The 23,138-nt window shown below is 37.4% G+C and overlaps 1 protein-coding gene across 3 annotated transcripts in view; it reads right to left on the bottom strand.

Moving 5' to 3' along the window:
• The window catches only part of KCNQ4 (potassium voltage-gated channel subfamily Q member 4), a 146,845-nt gene that overhangs the window by 42,065 nt on the left and 81,642 nt on the right, over nucleotides 1-23,138 (bottom strand). For all 3 annotated transcript variants that reach the window (XM_075195166.1, XM_075195168.1, XM_075195167.1), the window contains exons 2-7: nucleotides 19,408-19,498; nucleotides 14,742-14,868; nucleotides 9,033-9,208; nucleotides 8,026-8,151; nucleotides 6,115-6,225; nucleotides 5,942-6,037 (exon numbers count right to left, since the gene is read on the bottom strand). In XM_075195166.1, the coding sequence (XP_075051267.1) occupies nucleotides 5,942-6,037; nucleotides 6,115-6,225; nucleotides 8,026-8,151; nucleotides 9,033-9,208; nucleotides 14,742-14,868; nucleotides 19,408-19,498 (727 nt within the window). The remainder of the gene's footprint in view (nucleotides 1-5,941; nucleotides 6,038-6,114; nucleotides 6,226-8,025; nucleotides 8,152-9,032; nucleotides 9,209-14,741; nucleotides 14,869-19,407; nucleotides 19,499-23,138) is intronic.

Here is a 23,138-nt window from a genome sequence, read left to right as displayed (position 1 = left end):
GTGTCAACATGGCCAGCCAGAACTTGAAATGGAGACGATTTGCTTCCGCTTTCCTCCATTAAATTTTGTCTCTGGAATTTCTGTTTTGGCCAGTTATAATGTTAGGAACCCCTCCAGACACAACACCCGGAGTCTGCTCTGACAGTCTGGTGTTCACTGGAGCCCCTAGTGGTGGGGACAGTCTTGGCCGAAGACTACAGAGGGTTGTGTGATGTGTACCAGCTGCGGGGAACCCAGGAAGAGAGGGCTGACAATTCCTTGCTACAAAACTGCTTCACCACAAGGTTGTTGCTGGGTTTACTTGCATGAACACCCCGCTTCAGGTCCTGCCTTAACATTTAGATCGGATTAAGGTCTGGGTTTTTGCTCGGCCATTCCAAAATGCTAAATTTCTTCTGATTCAACCAATTTTTTGCAGACTGACTTTTGTATTTAGGCTTATTGTCTTGCTGCAAAACCCACCTTCTGTTGAGCTTCAGTTTACAGATGGATAACTTGACATTCTCCTGTAGAATTTGCTGATACAATTTAGAATTCACAATTCCATCAATTATGACAAGCTGTCCTGGACCCATGGCAGCTAAACAGCCCCAAAGCATAATACCACCACCACTGTGTTTCATGGTTGGGATGAGGTTCTTATGTTAGAATGCAGTCTTTGGTTTTCTGCAAACATAACATTTCTCATATAAGCAAAAATTTTTTAGACTCCATCCATCCCCAGAAAACACTTCCAGTAATATTCTGGTTCATTCAGGTGGTCTTTAGTAAACTTTAAATGGGCAGTAATGTTCTTCTTGGAGAGTAATGGCCATCTACTTGCTATCCTCCCATGCACACTATTCCTGTTCAATGTTTGCCTGATGGTGGTCTCATGAACACTGTCATTAGCCAGTGAAAGAGAAGCCAACAGATCCTTTGACGTTAACCTGGAGTACTTGGTGATCTCCTGGAATATTAGATGCTATGCTCTTTTGTTGGACGACACCTCCTGGGGAGAGTAACAATGGTGTTAAAGATTGTCCATTTGTACAATATCTGCCTGGCAGTGGATCGGTGAAGCCAAAGACTTTAGAAATAGTTTTATAAACTTTTCCAACCTGATGAGCATCAACAACTAGTTTTCCAAGGGCCTCAGGTTTGTGAACACATGACATGCCTCAATCAAGACTTCTGTATGGTAGAGCAGTTTTTGCTAGGTTTATATTTTAAATAGGGAATTGTCACCACCTGATTGTCATTCCATTGTTTGACACTCCTGACACTTATTATTCTCTTAACTTAACTGATTATCCTTGAGGTTTCCCTACTTTTTCCGACAAAGAAATTTAAGGTTGGATCATTTTGATCAATGAATGAAAGGAAAACGATATCCTTTGCGTGTTATATGATTTATTGTATTCTCTTTATATATTTTTTGACTTAAATGAACACTTTTAAGGTCACATTTATGCAGAAATTCAGAAAATGCTAAAGGATTCACAAACTTTCTAGCACCGCTGTATATGGTTTTTAAAAAACGACACAACAATTCTTCAGTTATAAGGTGCTGATAGAGATAATGTTTTTTTCTCACAATCTGATCATATTTGATGCAACCCTACAACTATTGCTACAACTTAATCAGCTTTGATATGTTCAATGAACAGATTGTTGTTGAAAATATTCATAGAATAATTTTGTGCATGGAAACCTTTATGTATTCTTTATTTTATGTGCAGTATACTGGGAACAACAGACAAGTATATATATATTGTAAGAGTATATATACTGTATGGGGAGATGTGAAGAGCTTTAATTGGCATCTTGTAGGCCTGCGTTTCAAGTTTGAGAGTTTTGGAGTACAGGTGGGATAAGAGGGCTTCTTGGGGGTTGAGTGCTTTTGGGCACATTTTGTGGCAAGTGGGGGTCTGAGGCATGTGGTGCTATTTTGGAGCAAAAGGGAGGTCTGAGTGGCACGTGATGTCATTGTGGAGCTGGATCCACCTAAACATGCCTACCGCTCCTTTTCACTTATAAATCGTCAAAATCCTATTAATATTATCAACTCTCAACACAAATAATGTTATTATCCACATAAACACAAAGGCCACTAATGTTAGAGTTTATACTATTATTCAATTGAATGGAACTTTCTGTGGCTTGTCATGCAGAAAATGGATTTTGGACCAAATTGTCTGAGATGAATTTGAGTTTTTAACATATCGTCAAGGGCCAAAGTGAAGACAGGAGATAAAGGGCCTGATTCATTAGGGAGTGTAAATTCCTATACGTGACGTGATGAAGACTGAGAGGAAGTACTGGAGTTAATTAAAGAATTAAATATATGCATTTGTAACCAATTAACAATTAAAATTAATTTATAGGACCTATAACAACACAAAGACTGATTAAAGTGACCATCCAATTAACAATCATAAGATCTGTAACACAACACAAAGACTGTTTAAAATGAGAAGGTCATTATCTCCCAATTGGGACAGATGCCCTACACTGGGGTCATGAGTTCAATTCCCGACCATGGAGTGGAGTATGTATGTTCTCCCTTTGTTAGCGTGGGTTTCCTCCGGGTGCTCCGGTTTCCTCCCACACTCCAAAAACATACTAATAGGTTAATTGGCTGATATTAAATTGACCTTAGTCTCACTCGGTCTGTCTGTGTATATATATTAGGGAATTTACACTGTAAGCTCCAATGGGGCAGGGACTGATGTAAGTGCGTTCTCTGTACAGCGCTGCGGAATTAGTGGCGCTATATAAATAAATAAATGATAGTGAAGCTAGTAAGTCTTGCCAGACATTGTTCATGTGCAATATGTTAGTTCTTCCAAGACATTAATTGTGGTAATAACCATCTGTAAAATAGACTATTGTAAGAACTATGTGATATGACTACATCTTCTTATCTTAAATGTTATATTATCATATTGCTGCATTGCATGGATTGTATTAATAAACACATGAATGTAAGTCATCTGGTGGTTGAACATATTATTTTGTATTTCACAATGCTATTATTCAATGAAGGGGTGGTTTAAAACACAAATAAATAATCATCAGTTTTTTATATAGCGCCACTAATTCTGCAGCGTTGTACAGAGAACTCACTCGCATTAGTCCCTGCCCCATTGGAACTTAGTCTAAATTCCTTAATATACACACACACACAGACATAGACTAGCAGTGCTGTGAGGCAGAAGTGCTAACCACTAAGCCACCGTGCTGCCCTAAATAATGTTTTCTTCACATGAGTAACCAGGAGTAATAGTCTGTTGTAAACGACCCCTTAATTACTAGATTAGACTGACCACACAGTGGTCAGGAGATGAGACACACTGTCTTTGATGACTTAGATACAAATAATGTAGTTAAGGTTTTATCTAAACAAAAATATATTTTTAGATTGGTGTTGGTCAGTATATTAAGTTTTAGTTGGTTCTGTTGTTCTAAGATTATATTTGTTTTTCAGAGTTTAATGTTTTGTCTTTTGTCTTTATCATTTTCACCTGCCATCTAGCTTTACAGTAAAGACTGTCACAAGCTTGTCATTTTGTTGGGCTATTTGGCCAAAAATAATCATGTGTTTAGGGCTGCACTGATCACTAATGGTGGCCAATAACGATTCAAAACTATCTGGATTTTAACTGTTCCCATCTGAAAACACAGTTGGCTGGGGACTGCAATCTATGTGTGTGTAGCCTTCAGCTAACCAGACTACTTGAGCCTCAGGTTTATTGCAAGACACAAATTGGTGGAAAAGTCACAAAGTCTAGTGGGATTTGGGATTATAATTCCTGAACTATCCTGGAACAAATATATATACATATTTATTTAAATAACTTTTTTTACATACTGTACATCCAAAGATATATATACAGTGAGAAGTGAAAAGCATTTATTCCTACATGTATATACCAAGACTATGGGCTAGATTTACTAATCTGCGGGTTTGAAAAAGTGGGGATGTTGCCTATAGCAACCAATCAGATTCTATCTTTCATTTATTTAGTACCTTCTACAAAATGATAGCTAGAATCTGATTGGTTGCTATAGGCAACATCCCCACTTTTTCAAACCCGCAGCTTAGTAAATCTAGCCCTATGTCTTTAATAAAAAGGTAATCCAAGAACCCTAAAATATAATTCCCTAACAGTATAGTTAATGACTTTATGGATAGTATATGTAAAATTATAACATATAAAACCTACTTTAGTGATAATCTAATACATACGAGGGCTCCTTTAGAGTTGGACGTATGATTTATGTTTGTATGAGATGCGCATTTTCGTACTGTGCATGCATACATACAATTACACTATTCAACAAATATAAAAAATATCTCGCATGTGAATATGTGTTTTTGCCTAATTTATGGATGCTAAATTCAGTAGAAAAATCAGATTATCTCTATAATGTCCCATTTATTAGATGCACATAAACAACAAAAGCAGTAATAGCCATATCTGAAAAAAGTAAGATAAGTGAAAATTTCAATTAATCTGTATAGAATTGAAATATTCTCATCATATTCATTTATAAAATACTAATAAAACTACAGAAATGCTTAAAAACTGCAGAAACAAAACTTCAGAAACTCCTAACAATCCCAATTGGCCGTAATGTAATTGTTAATAAAAGATAAAATGTAAAGTAATTTTATATTTTATCTTTCATTAACAATTACATTATGGCTAATAGGATGTTGACGTTTTCCGTATGTACAGTGTCTCATTGGTCATCAAAAAGGAACCAGCAATAGTGTCCCAGCATCCTTTGTAACGATGCTGTATTGTGTTAAGAAAAATGAGCTCTTCTGTTTTTTTGTTTAATATATCATCTGTGCCAGAGGCAGAACTAGCGAGCTTTGGGCCCCGATGCAGGGAAACGGGGAGGACGGAACCAGGGCCCACAACTCAATAGTTCCCCCGTCTTGCGGGCCCCATTATCTGCATGGTGCACTACTGGTAGTTCCGCCACTGATCTGTGCAATAACTGCTACTACCATGTGTAGGATCATTTCTGCAGTTCACTGATTCAGCTGGTTTAGAGCATGGATGTAAACATTGTTACATAAGCTTCTGTTGTATGTCTTATGTGAATTGTATGTGAATAACGTTCTCTCTTCTCCACAACGGATATATTGCTCTGGCCTCCAGTCTGCCTTTCCATTTTCTGTAACACTACTTCCAAAAACCCAGAAGTCATGTAAAAAGATCTTGAAATCTTGTTTTCCAGAGCCTTAAAGATCACTGTACTATGATTCATATTAACACACGATGATACAGCAGCCAATTTCTTCCTGGAGGATAATCATGACTGTATCTATTTCTTCACTTGAAGCCTTGTGGGTGAATCTACTGTGTGACTGTTGGTAAAGACCATTGAGACCAAGTAAACATGGGCAATGGGATGTGATTTCCAGGTTCTCTATACACGTGTGCCTGTTGCTGGGCAACGGGACACATCTTTTTGATTCTGTGTCGGTCAGTCGCATAGCGCAAGCTACCCGTATCCTCTGGTTTGACCTGGCTACCCTGACTATTCTTTTTCTTCTCATACTGGCTTGGTTCAGATCTTCTGGTTTTACCCCTGCTATCCTGACCATTCTTGTCTCACGCACTGACCTAGTAAAAATCTCCTGATTTGACATCTGCTACCTTGACCAGGCTTACTTTTATCTCCAGCTACTGACACCACTAAGGGCATCTGCCGTCCCATGCAGCCAAGTCTGAACTTCCTTGGGTGGGTCCCCGGTGAACACCAAGTGTGTGTTAGGCTCTGTGCCTCTTTGTCCACTAGAAGGTAAATAGTCCACTGCTCCTGTGGTTTGCGCCACATGTAATCTGCTATATACACTAAACAATTCACATTTATAAGTACCCTATTTGCATAATGAAGATCCCAACCTGTCCTCAACGGATTCTGGCATATCTACTCATACCTGTATTAGGTTAGCTGCTGGGGTCCGACGCTTTTCAAAATGTTTCTGTCTATGTTGTTCTTGAACTTTCAGGGCAAATCCTGAACCCAGAATTCCCTGTAAAACAAAAAAATGTCTGTTTCCACCTCTTATAATAGTTGTTGATGGTTAGGAAAAAAGCTTTGTTTACTCACCGCAGGGAGTGCAAAAAAAGAGATGCCAAGAAGTGCAAACCCAGCTGCCAGGACCCGGCCAAGCCAAGTGCGAGGTGTCTTATCGCCATAACCAATAGTGGTGAGTGTAATCTGTCAGAAGATATGGAAATATGGATGGAAAAGGAAAAAAAAAGAGAGTAAACATCTTATTAGGGTGTTATTCTGTAAAAGTGGAATAGGGTAAAAATTATATTAAAACTGCTCTTAAAAAAATCAGAATTCTAATAAAAAAAAAGAGATATACTTTAATGATAGACAGTCTATGCAAATAATATTTAAAAAAAAAAGTGTTTAAAAATGATGCCAACTTTAAAGAACCACTTATATATGAAGCATGGGAGTAAAATAAATTGTTCAGTGTTAAGCTGACATCCAAGTATTAACACCCCACTCCAGACTGCAGAAGCTCCACCCACATAATTAGCGCAATGTCCTAATCGGTTCTGATACAAATCAAAAAGCTGAGACTGCAGTCATGCAAGAAACAGTGACATCATTGGTACTGCCCCCGTGAATGAATAAACTAATTCACATTTCTGCAAAGCAAGCCTGCCAAGCTGTCAGACACTCTGTGTCTGCTGTGTTGAAGCACCTCCCTGCTAACATGGTAACCTGCTGTAGAATATATTGCAGTGGTGGGCAACAGGGAGCCCGTGGACTGGCCAGCGGCCTGCTGAGCCTTCACCTGCTACCCCCCAACCATCTGCTCCTGATCTTATAACGCAACCGTTTGGAAGGTTGAAGAGGAGGTTGCCCATCACTGGTATAAACACTATATATACATTATTAACTTTACTTGTCAACCATTAGTTTTCATTATTAAATGTGAGTTTGGAGGAGATTTGGAGAAGTCGGTAAAAAATTTTTTTACATTTTTGGTTCCTTTTTTTCTGAGCGACAAATTACAAAAAAAATACATACTATATGACACTTTTAAGCTTAATAACAGTCTGAGGTTGGGTAATAATTTAGCTTCTCGTTCTGAGTAATAAAACCTGAATTATTTTCCAAAGAATGTGTGTTGTAATGATGTTTGGGGACTAGTACTATATTCAGCTCTGCACCTGCACTTCACCTGGGACAGGTTGTTCTGTGCCGTCTAGCCCTACAACTCACTCTTTGTTGAAACTATAAGTTAGGTCTATGCTTCAGCAACCTTCATCATCATCATCAATTTATTTATATAGCGTCACTTAATCCGCAGTGCCGCACAGAGAACTCATTCACAGCAGTCCCGGCCCCATTGGAGCTTACAATCTAAATCCCCTAACATACATACACACACACAGACTGAGAAAGACTAAAGGCAATTTAATAGCAGCCAATTAACCTACCAGTATGTTTTTGGAGTGTGGGAGGAAACCGGAGCACCCGGAGGAAACCCACGCAAACACCGGGAGAACATACAAACTCCACACAGATAAGGCCATGGTCGGGATTCGAACTCATGACCCCAGTGCTGTGAGGCAACATTAAATGTATTGAATAATTTAATACCTTGATAAGGTGCAATAGTTTCCACATAGTCCGTCATTATTTTAGTACAATCTCAGGTTTCATTACAGGTATTCCCAAAAATTATTTAGAGCTGATATTTAAGTTATGAAGCTGCAAAGGTTGTGATTTGTGTCCCTGGCAGTGTCCTGACACTGTGCAATAGGATGCACTGATTTGTGTGTAATAGATTATTAGAAAGAATCAATTAATAGTCCTATCTCATTTTGACTCCATAGGACTATCTGGCAGTGTATTGTACAACAGATGAAGGAATGCATCTGTTAACTTGATGTTTAAGAATAAAAGAAATATATGCTAGCCTATGCATTAGATATGCTTTATAGATTTTTTGGAGACACCAGAAAGCTCAAGTAAGGCCAGGGAAACACTTACCGTCCCCCACCAAAGAGAGTCAGCATAGGTGGAAAACTCCTTGTTAGCATCTTTCTCTGCTAGGTACACCAGGAAGGAGGCAAAAATTAGCACCAGAAAACCAATGTACCATGCGGTGATCAGCTCCTGGAGTGGCAGGGACATGTAAGGACACCATTCATAGAGGAGAAGAAGGAAAAATAAGCAATAAACAATTGACAATTCAGCATACTATACAACTTTGTGGTCAATAGAAACAGAGCTGATTTAATAATAATATTATTAATAATAATAATAATAATAAAAATAAAAATTATAACAACAATAGTAATAAAAGATATTTCAAAAGTGTAGCAGTTAAAAAAAGTGAAAACTTTAGCACTTTCTTGAAGAAAAGCCCCTGCACCTTTACAACATTAGCCACACATAACATCCTTCTCACATGGTGTGGGGTTTACACCTCAGAGGTCACAGATGATTTTTCTACCCAAAACAGATGACTTTTAGAACCTCTGCATGTGGTATCATAGGGTAAGCCACAAAAAAGGTCAAGCACTTCAGTTTCCATCTTGTTAACTGTGTACATTGATCAACCTCTTGATAGCATTAGAATAACTGACAGAGCAGAACACAGAGCACAGTACTCATTGCAGAGGAACACTGACACTAAAAGTAGGTGTAGGTAGGTCTATTATATACAAATAATAGTTTTTGTATGAGGTTCCACATTTACATATCTCAAATAACCATAAACTGGCATATACATTAACCCTACTGATTAGGTATTCCAGGGAGGAACAGTGGAAATCTAACTGATTCCTCCAATGTGCTAATGCTCATAGTCTCTGGCCAATTGTTTGACACCGATTTTAACACTTATTACAAACTGGTAACTCAACTTGATCATGGAATGACCAGACCTGTGGCCAGTTTTACCACACACATCATGATTGCGTTTTGGTTGAAAACAACCAAATTGGCACATCAGAGTATGTTGTTTGTATAGTGTTAATGTTTAAAACTCTTACCTTACTGTGAGCATACACCACAGAACCCAGCAATTTCCAGGTACCTCCCCTTCGGTCCATACGCACCATACGCAGGATCTGCAGGAATCGCATACTACGCAGAGCTGACGTTGCAAAGATGTTACCCTGAGTCCCAGCTGCGATCACGGCCAGTGAGGCTATCAGGACTATGAAATCTACAAAATAGAAAGGAAAGACAATGGATATCAGCTTCTCAATCTCACATTACCGGAGAAATAAACTCTCAGTCTCCTACCTAACAGTAATGTTCTGTGCACATTACTGGGTCCACATATGGGCTTGTCGTAGCAAGCATTTTTTTCTCAAATAGCAGTATCTCCCTAGGATGAAGGTATCACGGTTCGTGATGAAACAAGAGAAAATTCGAAACTACACTTTCCTGATTTTAACTTTCCATAGAAATGTAAAGTGTGAAATAAATTACAGAACACTGTGATAACATTCTTTAATAATTCATGTGTCTAAAGTAACGTCGTACTGTCATTCTATTGGTAGTTAAGTAAACTAATGGAGGATGCAGTAGATGAAGTACATGGTCTCGAATTGCTGGAGATCCCAGCACCAGCCCTGCATTGCAAGAGATTATAAATGGAGGATGCCAAGCCTTTTGCAGAGGCTGTTTGAAGGCAGTGTGATTTGACTGTGATACACTTTCTCTAAAATGTGAGTAATAGGAGTGAAAGTCCCTAATCTGTAGGTATTGGTAGAAGCCTGAATGTGTAAAACTTTTCTGGGTCTATGCAAAAGACAAAAAAAAGCAGAGGAGCAATATCTGACAGAACTTTGACCCCTTGTCTAATCCAATGCAATAACATTTGGACCCAGGGGGAAATAATATTCCATAGAAGAAAAAATGTAGAGATCAGTTACATTATCGGGTGCTTCTGTCCCTTATCTGCATTGACAATTTTCTACTGGGCATCAGGATGAAGCTGGGGGCTCTTTGGTTTGGAGGACCCAGAGTAGTGTGGTTATCAAAGTGTAATTAATGGCTGCTGACTCAATCTTAACCCAGAGCCACATCTGCGGAGGAGAGAGCCAGAACAAATTGAGCCATGTGCAAAACATAGAAATTCTGCTTGAAATTGGAGACTAAAGACCATTACATTTTATAAAACTTAATTTTTATTAATATGCATTTAAAATTTTACCCCCCGAAATGCAGTCGTAAAAGCAGCAAAATACAATTAAGGCGTCATGATGAAAGTATAGAGAATATGTAACATAAAAGCTGCTGTGTACCCTATAATATCATACTACTGTGTAAATACATACTTACAAAGATGTAATATAATAATCTATCTAGAGGCAATTAGTTGTGGCTGTGGAGAAGGACAGAAGCTATCTTATTAGACATACGAGTAGGGAATACTATTAATGAGTCTAATGGAGTCAGGATATATATATTATTAGTGTATGCAACTAATGACTGGAGACAGGTGAAAGATCATACTCATCAGGATGCATTAGTAAAGAGCTCTGCCTCTGGAATGTTAGTCCATTATATACTTGAGTTATTAGCGACAGGAGAGAAATCTACAAATGAATACTTAGAATCAACAACAGTAACATTATTGCTCTTTTAAAAGAAGCGAGACTGCACAATATACAGTTGTTGAGTGCAACACTAATAATTAAGAATTGTTGACACTACTAACAAATAGATTCTCAATAGCATTTGTGAAAAAGATAACAATATGACACACAGGAATACAAAATTATGTAAGCAAGTTTCTTTAAAAAATAAAACAGGAAAAATGCAGAAACAGAAAAACTTGATTTCTGTGCTGGGTAATACTGAAAGTGGGACAAAACATCACTAACCAAATGATCTCCTTAGTCTGACAAAGTATAATAATTATTTGTGGTTTTTAAAACCAAATATTCTTAAACAGGCCATAATTGTCCTCTCGATAATCATAAAATACATGTAATCTCAAGAATATAATTTTACCTATGTGTAGGCATGAAACATCACTATAAAATATTGATTATTTGAGAAAATACTCCATTCTATTGTTTCTCGCCAAGTAGACCTTTCTGTAAGTCAATTTTCATAAGTATGAATATGCACAGGGACTTGCTCAAATAGGAATTATAAAGAAAATTGCTTTGATGTGGACATCTCTTATTTGAAAGGATAGATTTGACCATGATATTGATAGTAATAAGCTTCTATCTTACATGAAACCTGATATCTGTGCTGTGGAGAAGGCAGGACATAAGCAACAATAGGGTGTATGGCTATGCAAAATGGTCAGTTAATATTACAGCAAAGTTAAATGAACCCCTTTGTTACATACTAGCATACAAGTGAGTTACAGCAATTCACCTTTCATATTTTAATCCCTAATTGTGTCATACCAGCGACAATTGATTTTGAACATTTTGGCAGGGATTAATACTGCAAGGGATTGGAAAAGGTAGAGAAGTCTTGGGAGAATATTCACTTTGCTAACCAGGGTCAGACAGACCCAAGATATGAAGCGTTTATTCCAGTAAGCTGATCCCAGAGACTCAAGCCGAGGGGGTAGCTGGGTATATAGTTGATCATATTTTCTAGTGAATTGGACAATAAGTTATTTTATTGTAAGGGGTTGCCCACTGAAGTGGAAAAGGGATGCTACCATATTTTAGACCCATGGAATTTGCCTGGTTTGTCATGTAACCAAAAAGGTTGGAAAGCATCAGCTTCGGTTTTGCTACATTGTTCACCACTCTGATTTATTTTTACATTAAGATAAGTTAGATGGTTACATGGTATAGGTAATTAAACTTGTCCCCTGGTGCAAGAAGTTCACATGTGGTGCATGAATATAGAGTGTTTTCAAGAATTTAATGTAAATAGTAAATCTGAAACAATGCAACCTTAGGCTGGGTACACACTACAGGCTTTTCAGCAGATTATCGGGCCAATCACACGATAAACAAGTGCTTGTCCCGATATCACTTTAGTGTGCACACTCCAAAAATGAACGATTATCGTTGCAAAGCACACTGTATCGTTTGATTTGATTTTTAAATTGAACTAAAAAAATCTCGTTCTAAGATGGAACAATGAGGTTCCAATTCTGCAGTGTATATGCACTCACGGCAGCAGTGTCCATAGATCTCTATGGAGTGTGTAGAGTTACAATCTTTTCAGCCAATGGTTATGACAGATGAAGAGCACAGATCTGAGGGTAAATTGTCTAATATGTGTTTAGTGTGTACACATGGAGCAGCATGCTGATCCGGACATTTTCTTTTCAGGCACTGGTAAAATTGCTAACTATATCGCATTGGGAGAAATTTTCTCTAGTGTGTACCAAGCCTCACTCATCACAGTAAAAACAATATAAACCATTCATAGCATAAAAGCTCTTATCACAATATACAGCAACAGCTAATTTACAGCAGAGTCTTATCTCTAATGCATGGGAGTGTTGTGCACAGATAATTGTAGTCTAAAAAGAGTCTGTTACATGTTCACTTCAAAAGAAAGATTTTCATTGATAATATCTGATCGGAAAAATCTCCAAAGTCTCAGCACAAGACACCCTACTTCAAACTGCACCAGAGAGTACCTATAGTGGAAGTTAAGTCAATGAAATGTACTTCCTCACCCAGCTGTGAGTATATCTTACTGGTCTTCCCTGGTTGCAACATTTAAATGACTATATCTGTCTATATCTGCTACATAGTAGTTCATATGATAAGACTAACAATGGTCACATGGTCATCTGTCTTCATTTTAAGGCAGTTAATCTGAAAAGAATCACATGTTTCCTATATCAAAGAGTATTAAAAATCTTTCTGGTGCTATTTGTATGAACTAGATATGAATAAATATATATATATATATATATATATATATATATATATATATATATATAAAACCTGTTTGTGAAATGTAGGTAAAATTATTTCTGTGCACAATGCTTTAGGTTACATATAAATGTTAATTTAAACTGTTTATCAAAGCCATAACATTATTATTATAATTATTTTTAGTAGTAGTAGTACTAATATTATTATTATTATTATCATCTTCTTTATTTATTAGGTGTCCCAAGAGGTCTGCCACTGTTCGGGGTTTGATTAAACAACAAAATTACATAATTATATAAATACAAAGCGCAAAATGACATAATAACATAGTTACATAAAGAAACACTAGGAAAGAGGACTCCTGCTTACATTTTAGAGGGGAGAGGCAGACATAAAGAGGGTGATACCGAGTTCTATAAAATACAACAAGCTTTATCTATTTAACCTGTGCATATATTGTCTGTATACAGTATAAAATGACTAAGCCAATGAATACTGAAATATCTCAATTCTTAAGTCTGCCACAAAGCCGAATGAAACTAAGCACAACGGACCAAAAATGCTGCATCAGCACGTTTATTATGTTGTGTGAGATTATGTGAATAGCTCTATGGGGATAAGTGATCCCTGTTTCATTGCCAGTTTCAAGGTAATGAGACTAAACACTGTACACCATAAATGACCTGAAGCAAATGTGTTCTTGAAACGAGACTTTTACTGACTATGCACGGTGAAGGGGAGAAAACATAATTAATATTTTTTTACTTGTTTGGTGCATGAATCTAATAGGGGCTCCATCCTGACGGGATTCTTCCATAATGTGCAGGATTTTTCCTACCAAGTTACATTATTAACACTATAATTTCCACTTCACTCAGGTTAGAGGTAACAATTCCCTAGACTCACAATACTCATTATACCAATATAATAGGCAATGCTGCTGAATCAACCTCTGCACGAGAGCATAATCAGCAGAAATATCTATTTAGCAGTCACTGGCCCCATGATCAGGGGTAATAAGAACCACTTTAGGATCTCTGCATTAATCCAGACATCTTGTTGAGTTTAAGGAGCTGAGAGCAATCCCACCTCATGTTTAAAATAGCACTCCTATTTAACTATGTGAAGGCGTGACTCTTACAATCAATGGCAAAACCAGAGGTTCCTGACCCCACCTTGAAGTATACCAGGTAATACAGAGGCACTGAACTTCACAAAACTGTTTATAGATTGTTAGTTAGTTCCACAATTATTATTATAGTAGAAGCAAATCATGCTGCAGCTGGATCCTGTACAGTTTGTGTTCCCTGCAATATACATAGATTGCACCTGAGTTTTACAATAATTCCTTGGTGGGGCAGAGGATGACGCTCTGTGGTATAGTGTTCTCATGGTAAATGGAAGTTGTGACACTCATTGTTTGCGATTTGCTGAACAGCCCTTTTCTCCTTACATAATCCATCTACTAGCCATGACAATGCTGGCTCTGCAATATCTCCCCCTTACCCACCTCTCCATATTTTTTCTATATTACTACAATGGGAGACAAAGCCCCATTCTGCAGCTGCTCTGCTGACGGGGAAGATGGAGAGAGGAGAAAGTCTTTGTCCCTCAGGAACGGTAACATCTGGAGAATATATAAAACAGTGAAAGAAAATACAGAACAAAAGGAGAGAATGAAAGAGATACTGACCAGCTAACATCAAGATAAAAGTACATAGAAAAATCAAGACTATGACAATAATACATTTGGTTGGGCAGTTTCACGTGACACACTATATAAGCAGTAACACATAAATGTTGTATGGAAAAGATTGGAATAGAGAATACTATTCCCATACTTTGGCCAATAACACTCTCTGTCACTGATCTTTTTACCTATAATACAAAAAGGCTTCCTTGCAAATCTCAGGCGTCCTTTCCATCCTCTGTAACGACAGCAGCACCCGGCAGACCAAATTCGAATTACGTACTCCATACCAAACACCACGATCATCACAAATTCCTTATGCACACAAAAGGGAGACATGTGTTATACAATGCAGCATTAAGGAACTCATGAAAAAAGCTCTGCATGTCTTACGGAACCTGATTCAAGCAAGACAGGATAATTTACATATTAAAATAATTTATGTATTAAAAAATAAAAAAAAACCATACAAATGAGCAAATAACAAGGATAGTTATAACCACTAAACATGTTCTGGCATTTTATAGCAAGCAGATACATTCGACCGGTCACTTACATTTGTAATATTGTGTATATCTGTATGTATATAAACAGAGGCTGTAATGTGTATTTATACGCATATTTGTTTGCTCAAGCCTCATTTATGACGTGAATTGCATCTAGTAAAGTTATTTCTAGTGTCTTGCATGGTGCAAACACCTCCATCTTAGCTCTCGGTGGTCCAAGCCCTACATCATCCTATCTTAAAAATTAAAGTAAATGGAAATCATTCAGAACTATTTTTCTTAATATACGTGTCTATGAAAGGTACATTTTTTTATAATGTAGAAAGTAATCATAGCAAGCTAAGTAAGCAGATTGCCACCTTTGCAACTCGGCCACCCTAGACCCAGGATTCTGTCTATAAATATGAGGTAACATGATGTTACCTATAAAGCAACTGCTTTAAGAACAATATAATAAATACTCGAAGGGGAAATTACACTGTGTTTGAAGAACGTGAATTCACATACCATACTGCAATTCATAAATAGCAACATAAATGAATAACAGATAAATACATCTTCATCATTCACTGTACTGGCATATAAAGGGCACCCTCCTTTACTATTCTAGCATAGAAGTCTGTCACTTACAGATTCAATTCATACTTCTTACATTTCTTTTATATCTAAATTATTGCTCTCAATTATCTGACTCTGACATAATATTCTTTACAAATTATTTGTATTCAAGCAAGTTTTTTGTTTTTCTTGCAGCTTTGCATATTTAAATTTTATACTAAATATTTCAAAAAGTTTATTTGTCTGAGTTTTGTCCAAACTAAAGCCTCTGTGGCATTGAGCATCTTTGCTGCGTTTCTCCAGTCTGAGTGTGTCAGAAGCCTATGCCGTAGCACAATATATTAAATAGGAAACGATGTTTCCATCACAGTTCTTCAGATAGAAAAACATTCTGAATGTAGCTCAAGCGCTCTTATGTGACAGAGAAACAGCATTCTCCATTGAATATAATATAGTAGTCTTGACAGTTTCAGAATGCAACATTATCCTGGCTGGAAATAAAGTAATATTAAAGACACTGGCTTTAGTCAAGTATATCATAATATTTGTTTAACATAAATTGTCACATTTTACACACTTCGGACATGATTCTTCAAAGCACGTATCTGCTGATGCTGAGCGTATGACAAGCAAAATGACTCTGTGCGGCCAATTCAATTTGGCCGTGGTCTGCGCATTATTACCGTTAGTAAGGTTAAAGTGCACAGTATTACCGTTATTACGGTAATTTTAACACTGATTTTTGCTCGCACCTCTTGGGGCCGCGTTAATTATAGACTAACCTGGCCAAATTGCATCTGCACCTGCGCATGCCCAGAACTGGACCATACGCCAGTAAATGCAGCCATGTTCGCTATGTCTCTGAGCGCAAAGGACACTTACTACAGCCTACAATTTCAGGGAGTGAACAGGGCAGGGAAGGGGAGTTTTGCCGTAGTCTATATAGAGTAAGGGTATGCGAAACTCAAGCGCACGCAGTCACGTCCGAATCCAGCTCTATGCATGGAAAAGTTACTTGTTTCCCTGCCATATCTCTTGCTCCAGCTACAGGGCTAGTCTAAGTCCTGAGTACTAGTGATGAGTCTCATATGGTTGCTAGAACATGTATTTGAAAAAAGGAGCAACTGTAAAAATGTACATTATGTTCAGTGGACAATAAATACCTCCTAATAAATGTATTTCAGGGGAAAAATAAATATTTATTATAAATATTTTTTTACTGTTTTACCATTAGTTTTCATTCTTTTACAGCATTTATAATTCACATAGGCTTTCACATATCATGCAGTGTCTTGTGTAGTAGAGCAGAGCAGACCTACAACCAAGTTCATCAGTGCAGGTATCTTGAGATCTGTTCCTTAATGAATTTGGTTGTGCGCAGAGACGATTTACGGGCATTTTAAAAGAAACGCATGTTGTGCTCAGTATGCGTGCCTTGATTAATTGGGACCTTCATCTTTATTAGCATATTGGATGTATTTATTCTACGTGAAGAAAAGTTGTAGTGCTTTATGAGGGTCACCATAGAATTGTCTGTATGATACAACAACATTGGTTCATGTTTTCCATCCTTTACAATAGTGTTCCTGTATGCGGGAAGAGGACAGTGTGGTATGACGGGCGAATGACACTGATCCATTCTCCCATCACATTGATCTGACAGAATTGGGTAGGTCTGGTTTCCAAAACCTCAGCAATGTATCCTTTGCTATCTAGCACCTTTCCACAAACAAAGACAACTGTGCTTAATCAAAGGAGAGACACAAGGACTTCTTAATTTAGACTTTGCCTCCGGAGTGAGGACTCCTGACGTCAGCCTTTTGAGACACGCAGAAGAGGGACTGGAATTGCAAATTAGATGAGAAAGGGATTGTGCTGATCAGCAAAAAATTTGGATTATGAAAAAAAGATGATTATAGACAAGCCGTATTATAAACATTTTGTATCTTATTTGAGAAATTTATTTTTCATTCTATTATGGGTTAAATCAGTATATTCACTCAAATACAAGCAATAGAATTAAAACCTACTGAGAGTAATGAGTGTTAACTCACAGTTTACCAGGACCAAGGTGTATAAAACACCCATGCTGTTGTGTTTATATAAACTGTGGCATTGATTTAATGTCAACATTTCCTGATTTATTACTACAGAAAAATGATTCTGCTTATGTTTTACTTACATGCAAATACCAGCTTATATTTATTATTATTTGAAATAAATATTAGCAAAACCATCAACTGTACACAGACCCAGTTGCTCAGCATTTCATCCTCCAATTTCCAAACGCGCTTTCCTGTCTAATATTTTTTAATGGTATATTATAATATGAAGCCCTAATAAGAGCTCCTTATATTTTATGTACTGCTCAACTCTCCCTTTATGGATACTAACCCTAAAATACAAAACTGCATTGCTTAAAGACTTACTTCCCACAATTATTTCAAAGAAGACCATGCGCCATACTTATAGTAAAAGCTCCAATCCTGGCGATAAGTAGGATTTTTTTTATCCCTGACAATTAAACTAATAAAACAATCACTTATTGCTGTTTTTTAACTAAAAAATATTCAGCTGCTGCCATAGTATTGGCCCGGAACAGTAAGGGGTAACTTAATGCTTTGCTGGGCTATTCTATGCAGAGGTGCACATGCGAGAGCTGATTTTGAGATGTGGACTTTAAGTTCCACTCATGAAAGACAAATAAATAAGAAAAAAATGAATTTATTTGAAAAAAAATGAAATATAAAATTCTATATGTATATGTACATTAATGCATTAAAACAAATGCTGGGAATAAAGAACGTCTTTAATTTTGTTGCTGGGTTATCACCATCCTGAAGTGGCATCAACATAAGAGGTAACGTCACGGGAGTAACTAGAAATTTTAGTGCACGGGGCGAGAATGAACACTGACATCCCTCTAAACTTCAGCTGTAACCAAATTAACCTAAAATATTCTCTAATCTCCCTGCACCCTCTTTCAGCTTTGCGCCTGCACAGCCCTAGTTACAGCCCTGGGTAATGTGGCAGGGCTATTTACTGTCAATGGACAAAAAGCCCTAACAAACAATCACTCATTTGCTTTCATCATCTAACTTGGTTTAGATAAATCAAGGCTGATTGCCAAATGGTTAGTACAGGTCCCTGCACCCTGTCTGTAAACAAGCACAATATTATGTACATTGTGCTTTATGTCTAAATCCAACACAATTGGAATGTGAGGCAAATAGGAATATCCAGTATATTGATTTTACCCAAGAATGTAACACCATTACACAAGTAAATAATTACATTCCATAGAATTCAAAGACCCAGCGGGAAGAATGTAAAAGTATAATATTGTCTTGGCATTTACCAGCGTTTTGACACACCTTGTGAATTTTGGTACATGAGGAGAGAAACGTGGGGTTTAAATATCTGGAAGTTAGATTCTGCCCTTGGTGTATTTTTACATCATCGCAATATTGCTCCCACTTGCTTAAGCATAGTTGTAACTACCTGACGTATTGTTTTACTTTATCTACTGTTTAAAAACTGTCAGAGATACATAACAGTAATTCTCAACCATTAACAGTTTACACAGAGTCCTGTCCTGTATGACAAGATTGTATAAATCCAACCAGCTGCAGAGAATCAGTGAGACAGGGAAAGAGAGCGCAGATAGGAGGGGGATGTAGAATGAGTGGAAATATGAGGGCGAAGACTGTGGAAAGGAGAGGGACTAAGGGAGCCAATATGAAGTAGGCACAGTCAATTCATGTAGAAGAATAGGAAATAGACTACTCACCAGTATAAATAGGCCTTTGTTGGAAAAGTTGTGATATTCGGGAATTGTGGAGAATACAGAAAGCACCAGGCAGCTGAATACAAGGAAGAATCTGTAAAAAGAAGAGGACAGTGACATCAAACATACAGGTAAAGGGGACACATACAAATCATTGTAGTAAATGGATATTTGTCTGACCACCTTAACATTCTGTCTGACTGTATGACAGTAATAATAGCATTAATCATATTAACAAATATATGTGCTTTTATCCTTATAGATAGAAGAAACATCCCTGTACATGGAATTCTTCTGAAATAACATGTCCCTTTTTTGGACCTAAATCTCACTTGACTTTTCGTAGGTATGATATATAGGCAACAGTGCCTGTCCGGCTCCTAAATGTGTGCTACCATACAACTTGTGTGTTATACATTTCACTGCTCTGCAACAATAAGCTGTGTTTTCTGAAAGATGTCTGTACATGGGTCTGAATGCAAGAAAGTATACCTTTTTGTTTTATAACAAAACTTAAGTGTGTTTCTTTGGCCATTTGAATGAATTCAAGATTAATGTAATATTCCAATAATAGCTTGTTATTGCAACAATTAAATTAACCAGGGGTGCCTTAAAGGGCTGTGTTTACTTGTCAGCTGCTAATAAATCAAATAAGGGAACTTAAAACCTCTCCACCACTGGAGGAGGTCTTTTATCAGTAAGTTATTTAGCCCTCCTCCCACAACTAAGATGCACTCCTTAGCGCTACTCCCACATAAATTTCCCAGTGTTTGGAAATGTATGTGCTATGTATGATTGTTAATGTATCATTAGCTGCAACCCAAAGTCTGCATTACCTTAGTATGACCAAAAGATGGAGCAGAGAACTCAAGAGTTGCTAATGTTGTAATGAACAATAAATGCACTGGGAACTGTTTTCAAAGATATGTACTGTATTTCTAAAGCAAATGTGACACATGTATAAAATAGTTACCAGTAAGCATTATAAATAAATATTTGTCCTAATATAAACCAAAGTATATGGCAGATTCACACCCCTGCCTTAAATAAGTTTAGCCTGGAAACATATCCATAGGTGTTCAAAGGGAATGAACAGACCAGCACCATACAGAATCCAAAATTGTATAGAAAAATGCAATAATGCACAAAATACATTACAAAACATTTCAAAAGAAAGTATGTTGTAGAAACATTACCAATACGACGAGTCTCTGGCCTCATGTCTACTAAGATGTTTTTTATTTTCTATCTGTTACTGATAATACTTATTTTTATGGAGTAAGAATGCCTTGGCCTTAATCATTTATGTAAGTAAGTCTTCAACCATAGACCTCTGTACTAATTATATAAAGTCTCCATGTACATCACCACGTTATGCAAACACATATATCAAGATTTTGGTTTTCCCAATAACATAGCAGGTCAATTTATATATTCCCATCTTGCTATTACTGTATCAACTAAATACATACAGTATCACTAGCTTTCTACCCTGCAAATCCTACAGTATCTCCCAAAAACACTGTTCTCTCACTAGACACTCACACGAGTCATCTCACAGACAATAAACGCTATGGCCATACACCCATACATACCCACAATTAGCTCTATCAAATTGTTCTACAACTACAATATCCACCATGCTCATGCACACCCCAAATACACATAGCTCTGCTTCCCGAACTATCACCCTTGTCCTTGCTCTATGGTGACCAGAAACACGCACAGCTTTATCTCTATATCTCCTCCTTGCTAGTCTTCCCCATTCTGCTCACTCTATAGAATCCCCAGACACACTGCTACATTACAATATGTGTTCCTGCCACGTTTTATAGTATCCTCTAAACACAAACAGCCCTATCAATACATCTGTTCTCTAAACATCCTTCAATTGACAACCACACACACACTTCATTACTTTCCTATCCATTCAGTAATATAACCCAAACTATTTCATATATTATCTACTAGACACACAGCTCTATCCCCCATTTCTTCCATAGTACCCACCAAACACACACTGCAATAATACTACATTTCCTCAATGCTCATTCTATAGTATACATCAAACACTCTTTACCACCTAATTTTGTTCTAACTACAGTAATTCTAAACATGCACCAAACATCACCTCAGTTAACCAACCTATGCAGATTCTGTATTACATGGATCGCATTAAGTTGCTGGATTCTGTATATCGCAGTTCACAGTTACTAGCTCAATGGTATCTCAACAGTTTACTTTTAATGCTAAATTTTCTTAAGATTTTTCAGGTGGCAGAAATATCTGGAAAGCTTTCATAACTATTTACTATATGTCTCTTCATAAAGAATGGTAGAGGTGGTCTAGATTTGTTTTATTTAAAACATTCAAATATGCCTTAACAGGCAAACAATTACTTAGAAACAGTATGTATATGACTGCTATGCACATATTAGTGATGAAACAACAAAAAACCCAAGACATATAAGACCTAGGGGTAAATGTATCATACTCCGGTTTCTTCAACTCACGGGAGTTCGGCGAGATGACAGCTAAAATTTGATGCGGCGCTGCCTTGTAAAGGCAAGTTTCCCTTTGCAAGGCAGTGCCGCTTTAAATTTTAGCTGTCATCTCGCCGAACCCACGCGAGTTGAAGAAACCGGAGTATTATACATTTACCCCCTGGTATACATAGGAACTTGTGATCCCATATTTTTACTTTTCTTATATCTTTCAGAGAATAATTTACATTTTCTTCCTACATAGAGCATTAAGTTGCTGGATAGTACTGAACAAACGTCTTTGTCATCATTGGGTAAACAATAAGGGGAAGAACCAGCACCTCAGCCATTTTACCCACATTAGATGATATTCCTGATTCCCTTGCCTTTATTTCTTGGCTGGAAAAAAGAGCTTTAAGGAGGCTCTGTGTAACATGAAAGTGGGATAAACTCCAATTATCAGCCACGCCATTCAACCTTTTCTCGAAGGTGAGCATCCGTCCACCATTTTCCACCCCCAGACTAGACCACTGGCTTCTGTTGAGTGACAATGGAGGTGATGGCCTAACTTGCTGTTATCCAATTACCCCTTGACCATCATTGTTGTGTGACAGGATCATTTAGCTTATAAGTCACTTTTACCTTTTGCAGTCTGGCTGGGCCGACTGCAAATGTAGACTTAACCTCATGTGTCAAACTCCCGTTGTCCAATAGATTGTAAGCTTGCGAGCCGGGCCTTCTCACCTCTTTGTCTGTTTTACCCAGTTTGTTTATTAGTTTGCTATGTTTGAACCCAATTGTAAAGCACTACGGAATATGTTGGCGCTATATAAAAAAATGATGATGATGATGATGTTACCTCCATTGTCACTGCACTGAGTTCATCCATACCTACAAGCGTTACTTGCTCATAGATGTATCATCATCATCATTAGCTATTTATATAGCGCCACTAATTTCCCAGCACTGTAGAGAGAACTCACTCACATCTGGGCCTGACCCACTGGAACTTACAGTCTACATTTCCTAACATGCACACACAGAGACAGAGAGAGACTAAGCTCAATTTAATAGCAGCCAATTAACCTACTAGTATGCTTTTGGAGTGTGGGAGGAAACCGGAGCACCCAGAGGAAACCCACGCAAACACAATATGTATGCCCAACTGTGACACTTCCTCCTTGCCATTGCTTCCGGAATCATTCAGGAACAATCTTAATTTCAAGGAGTTTCAAAACAAACAGACTCCCA

The sequence above is a fragment of the Mixophyes fleayi genome, chromosome 2, assembly GCF_038048845.1.
Source record: "Mixophyes fleayi isolate aMixFle1 chromosome 2, aMixFle1.hap1, whole genome shotgun sequence".
Classification (NCBI taxonomy): domain Eukaryota; kingdom Metazoa; phylum Chordata; class Amphibia; order Anura; family Limnodynastidae; genus Mixophyes; species Mixophyes fleayi.
Note: the sequence above shows the minus strand (reverse complement) of the source record. Positions and strands in the feature narration are given on the sequence as shown.